A 6539-nucleotide genomic window follows, 5' to 3' on the forward strand; every position below is an offset into this window, starting at 1 on the left:
CTCCAACACGGCTGACAGGAGTGACCCCAGGCTCAACCCAATCTCATGGATTGAATCAAGGTGGGGGTTAAAAACAGGAAGCACGCAATGCAAAAGTTAAGCTAACATCGGGACGAAATAGAAGCACGATCTAGAAACGTCTGACTACTCAAAATCACAAACTCACCCAAGTCCTTGTTGACCGGTTGCTCCCATCAATTAACGTGCTACTGATCCTTTCTAATTTAGCCTTCAGATATTAGTGCAGTTACCAATTCCATTCCTAATTATAACACTCAATGTTGAAATGTACCATTTTTGTCTCTAAATGTCCAACACCATCATTTAAAATACCAAATAATCCGAAGCAAACACCTACATAAATATTAGTTACAGGGGTCTCAGTTGCATGCCTTCATTGTCCATGTCACGAATTACATGAAATAGAAAATAGATTTGGCATTAGTTAGGCTAAGTGCCCTAGTGAACAGACTCATCATTCAGTTTGCCTTTGTGATGAACATCTCGTGGCAGACGAATATGTATCGGGAAGGTGATCCCAACCGCTGATGCTCTATCAAAGAGATCCTATAAATAGAAAAAATAAAATTACTTGTCAATAACCTTAGTCTGAAAACACCAAATATCATGAACGTGTTCCAAAGTGTATCATAAATTTTCTATAGTTGATTAACAAGGATAGCTTATTCAATTTCAAGGAAATTGGTTAACATGGCAGATGTATATGGTGGGTGTATATGGCGGTGGCGGAAGTGTATATGGTGGGTGCATATGGCGGTGGCGGAAGTGTATAGTGGGTGCATATGGCGGTGGCGAACGTGCGGCAGCGGCGTGACTACTATGACCAGAACTCAAAAAGTTACCTCAATTTCGTTTTGTATTTCCGAGCATTTCTTTTTTTGAATTTCCAAATTCTTCTGCAAGGTATAGCTGTGCCAGCACATAACCCCAAAAAATGTGGTGATACAGACTGCAGGGACCAAAGCCTTGCGTTTGAGTGCAGTTAAATCCTTGCTGAGAGCATCAATTCCGTTAGCAGTGTGCAACATAAGGATGGATGAGTCCGCCTGATACGATAAACAAATAGTCATATACACAGGGATGCAGACATATCACATATGGGTCTCGGGCTACACATAGCCCGCTTTTTGAACCATTCAAAAATGACATTTTGAAGTTTCAAAAAAAATTGACCAAAAATTGTAGATGTAGAAAATAATGTACCGTATCAACTTAAAAACCTCTCAGCTCAAGATACCAACTATTTTGGGCTGTACAAAGAAGACAAAATCTGATATCTAAAGTAGTGAATAGCACAAACTTTCAAACCCCAAATTCTGTCAGATTTTGTCATTTTTGTTAATCCTAGAATATAAGGTATTTTGGATTCCATATTTTGTATGGTTGAAGAGTACATCATTACCTACATCTAGGATTTTTTTTAGAATTTTTTGATCAATCAATTGTTGCCAAAAAAGTTTTGAAAAAAAGAAGGGCTAACTGTAGCCTGAGTTCTAAAGTTATTTTTTGTATACAAAGTGCATATCATAATAAAGCAAACTGTCATAAGCTTGTCATACCTGGTGGTAGCACCCATCAACCTTAAAGTACTTCTGTCTCAAGTTGCCCACCAGCCCACACTCAGACTGAAAAAATAAAGGAAAATTAAAATATACACTGATATTTAAGATGTCACGTTGTGGACTGTGTGTTTCAGAACTCAGTCTGTAAGTGTGAGAGCTGAGCATGGATCAGATCCAAGGTTATAACTGTGCGAGGTGTCATGGCAAGGGCCAGGACTTCGGATCCAGCGGCTAGTCGCCAGTCATCACATTGAACAGGCAAACGAAAAAGAGAGATCAGATATGTGGGAAAGACAGAGGGCTAATCCCTTCCATTTTCTAGATTGTTCATTCAATGTCATTGGATGGACTTATATAGATGACCCACTAACCCACACATGACTGACTTGGAATACAAGATTTGAGTCATCTGGTTACAATAACTACCTTTAACTAAGGATAACTTGCTATATCCTTACAGCTTCTACTCTCCGCAGAAATCATGTCTTTTTCTTGCTCCTCAAGGTCGTCAAATAGAACAGAGACACCACGCCAAGAGTGAACGCCACTCATTTCTCCTTTTACAGTTCACAGCTCTCTCGTTTATCTTTTCTATGGTACAAGTCTATGTTCTCTATATTATGCGTATACTTGGGGACAAATTGATATTGTGTAAGCCGTTTTAGTATGAACGTATGTAACGGCTAACGCAGACTTGGGGAGTAAAATTAACCATGCGGAATAATACCACTTATATAACATTTGCAAACATACAACTTAGCAGAAAGAAGGTAAATTATAAAAAAAAATTGTGCTCAACGTAGCAACTAATTCCTTCACAAAGAAAGTGTCCATACATTGTATTCCAATATGAACTCTTAAACAGTTTTTTGGAGAAATATTACTTTATTGGTAAAAGATATGATAAAATCATGAGGTATAATATCACAGCACGAAATAAAGAACATAGGATTTCCACCATCCATGCTTAGGACAGTAGTTCTTTTATGTCAAAGAGTGAGACCAATCTATGTGTAGTTGCTGCGTGGGATACCAATGAAGATCCCTAAATGTGGGATATCCATGAAGATCCCTAAATGTGAGATGCCCATGAAACATCCCTAAATCAGAACTTTGTCTGAAACCATCAAGAAAATGCATATACCTATCAGGAAAAACTCTAAGAAACATTTAAAAATCTTAAGCACCCGAGTGCATTATTTCGGACTTCTAATGTTAGCAGAATACAGAGGAACATGATTTTCTTTCAAACCTATGCAGAACTCGCAGGAATACCTATCAATTCTTTAAAACAGGTAAGGGGCATTATTAAGATTACCTAGTAATAAAAAGTTGCTTGATACCAAAACAGATGCCAACCTATATATCTGGTGTTGCTAGGTATCTATCAGGCAGAATGGGCCAACAATAGCGATGTACATTGATTAAGCGGAGTTGATTACAACCTATCTCAAACAAACAAACAAACAAACAAACAAACAAACAAACAAACAAACAAACAAACAAACAAACAAACAAACAAACAAACAAACAAACAAACAAACAAACAAACAAACAAACAAACAAACAAACAAACAAACAAACAAACAAACAAACAAACAAACAAACAAACAAACAAACAAACAAACAAACAAACAAACAAACAAACAAACAAACAAACAAACAAACAAACAAACAAACAAACAAACAAACAAACAAACAAACAAACAAACAAACAAACAAACAAACATAACGTAACGGTTTTAGGCAGATGACACAGAGGGTTACGACAAAACTCATGTCATCCTTAACTAGCACTAAATCCTTTATCTTACAACTACTGGTAAAAGATATGATAAAATCTTGCGGCATACTATCCCAGCACGAAATTAAGGAGATAGGATTCCACCATCCATGCTTAGGTCAGTAGTTCTTTTACGCAAAGAGTGAGACCAATCTATGTGTAGTTGCTACATGGGATACCAATGAAGATCCCTAAATGTGGGATAACCATGAAGTTCCCTAAATGTGAGATACCCATGAAACATCCCTAAATCTGAACTTTGTCTGAAACCATCATGAAAATCCATATACCTATCAGGAAAAACTCTAAGAAACATTTACAAATCTTAAGCATCCGAAGTGCATTATTTCGGACTTCTAAGTTAGCAGAATACAGAGGAACATGATTTTCTTTCGAACCTATGCAGAACTCGCTGGAATACCTATGAATTCTTTAAAACAGGTAAGGAACATTATTAAGATTACCTAGTAATAAAAGTTGCTTGATGCCAAAACAGATGCCAACCTATATATCTGTTGTTGCTAGGTATCTATCAGGCAGAATGGGCCAACAATAGTGATGTACATTGATTAAGCGGAGTTGATTACAACCTATCTCAAACAAACATACCGGTTTTAGGCAGATGACACAAAGGGAGGGTTGCAAGAAAACTCATGCCATCCTCAACTAGCACTAAATGTCTAAATCCTCATCTTACAATTGCTTCTCATCTCATATTTCATCTTAGGACCAAGATTCTTTATATGTTTTATGTTGGGCTCTAAACATAACGTTGTTATTGCTTAGCAGAAACATACAACTTAGCAGAAACAAAGTACATTTTTTTTTTATAAAGTGCTCAACATAGCAAGTAATTCCTTCACAAATGCATTGCAGGGACCAGCAAGAAAACAGCCTCAATGATATCATACATTAAATCCAAGTTGTTATTGCTTCAACATAGTGGGTTAGGTTGTGCAATTGTAACATCCGAACTGGCCGAGTCAGCCTATGATCCAAAGACTGACCATAAACAGAGGTCAAAGTATCTGGTTTGAAAGTTTGGATATTGGGACATGAAATTTGGATATGCGTACACTTGGTGACAACAAATAGGGTGCAATATCTTGCTGGTGCCTACGAATGTATAGCCCAAATATAAATAAAAAATGCAAAGAAAGTGCTCACACATAGTATTCCAATATGAACTCTTAAACAGTTTTTTGGAGAAATTTTACTTTACTGGTAAAAGATATGATAAAATCATGAGGTATAATATCACGGCACGAAATAAAGGACATAGGATTCCACCATCCATGCTTAGGACAGTAGTTTTTTTATGTCAAAGATGAGATTAATCTATGTGTAGTTGCTACATGGGATACCAATGAAGATCCCTAAATGTGGGATATCCATGAAGATTCCTAAATGTGAGATACCCATGAATATCCCTAAATCTGAACTTTGTCTGAAACCAATCCATATACCTATCAGGAAAAACTCTAAGAAACATTTACAAATCATAAGCATCCGAAAAATGCAGTACTTCGGATTTCTAATATTAGCAGAATACAGAGGAACATGAGTTTCTTTCAAACTTATGCAAAACTCCCTGGAATACATGTGAAGTCTTTAAAACAGGCAAGGAACATTACTATGATTACCTAGTAATAAAAAGTTGCTTGATGCCAAAAGGGATGCCAACCTAAATATCTGTTGTTGCTAGGTATCTATGAGGCAGAATGGGCCAACAATGCAATGTACATTGATTAAGCGAAGTTGATTACAGCCTATCTCAAACAAACAAACAAACAAACGTAACGGTTTTAGGCAGATGACACAGAGGGTTACGACAAAACTCATGTCATCCTTAACTAGCACTAAATCCTCAATCTTACAACTACTGGTAAAAGATATGATAAAATCTTGCGGCATACTATCACAGCACTAAATAAAGGAGATAGGATTCCATCATCCATGCTTAGGACAGTAGTTCTTTTACGCAAAGAGTGAGACCAATCTATGTGTAGTTGCTACATGGGATACCAATGAAGATCCCTAAATGTGGGATATCCATGAAGATCCCTAAATGTGAGATACCCATGAATATCCCTAAATCTGAACTTTTTCTGAAACCATCGTGAAAATCCATATACCTATCAGGAAAAAACCTAAGAATCATTTACAAACCTTAAGCATACAAAAATGCATTATTTCGGACTTGCAATGTCAGCGCAATACAGAGGAACATGATTTTCTTTCAAACCTATGCAGAACTCGCTGGAATACCTATGATTTCTTTAAAACAGGTAAGGAGCATTACTAAGATTGCCTAGTAATAAAAAGTTTTTTGATGCCAAAACAGATGCCAACCTATACGTCTGTTGTTGCTAGGTATCTATATTTCATCTTATGACCAACATTGCTGATTTGTTTTATGTTGGGCTCTGGACATAACGTTTTCCCGCTGGTCTGATAGCACCAACGGCACAAAATCAACCAAGGAGGGTGATTGATGAAATGAAACCCTAGAGCGAAATTCTCCATTCGACGGTGCGACACAAATGAAAGGTTAATAGTAGAATCGACAGACCGAGCTTGGGGCTAACCTTGCCGTCGGAGAGGTAGCGCTTGGTCATGTGGTCCGCCGCTGGGCGCCGACATCCAGCGGAGGGGAGAGACAGCTCCGAGGCTGCCCGCGCCGGAAGGGAGGCGGGTTGGTGGCTACGGGCCACCCATGCCATCGCCGAACGCACCATCGCCATCTCCGCCGGCTCCTGCTCTTCTTCTCCTCTCCCCCTTTCTCTCCTAGCGGGTCTGGTCTGTTCTAGAAGCGCCACACTCAGTTCTCGACCATGTGATGCGGGGTAAACTGAGCTGGCCTGTTTGTGATGGGCTTGGCCCTTTTCCCCTCCGCACACGAGGGCTATTGTGGAAACTGGATGAATACCCTTCATCGGACGCGGATCTGTTTTTTTTTTCTTTCCATTTTCATGGTTTTCATATAGTATTTTAAAAAACTTTGAATTTAATAAGTGTTCGTATTTTAACGATGTTCATATTTATAAATATTTAAACATATAAAATTCAGTTTTAAAAATATTTCAACTTGACAAATGTTCAAATATGAAATAAAAGTTCAAAGTTCAAATAAGTTCGGGTTATAAAATTGTACAGAAAGAACCCCACCACAC

The 6539-nt window shown here is 37.9% G+C and overlaps 1 protein-coding gene across 1 annotated transcript; it reads right to left on the minus strand.

Annotated features, from left to right (window-relative positions):
- Positions 1-299: 299 nt before the first annotated feature.
- Positions 300-6112, minus strand: LOC124677919. Its single transcript, XM_047213858.1, has 4 exons — positions 5955-6112; positions 1581-1646; positions 864-1067; positions 300-567 (listed from the first exon to the last, which is right to left on the minus strand). The coding sequence occupies exons 1-4, from the start codon at positions 6108-6110 to the stop codon at positions 460-462; spliced, it is 534 nt and encodes a 177-aa protein (XP_047069814.1). The 5' UTR covers positions 6111-6112; the 3' UTR covers positions 300-459.
- Positions 6113-6539: the final 427 nt, after the last annotated feature.

This window comes from Lolium rigidum, chromosome 7 (genome assembly GCF_022539505.1).
Source record: "Lolium rigidum isolate FL_2022 chromosome 7, APGP_CSIRO_Lrig_0.1, whole genome shotgun sequence".
Classification (NCBI taxonomy): Eukaryota; Viridiplantae; Streptophyta; class Magnoliopsida; order Poales; family Poaceae; genus Lolium; species Lolium rigidum.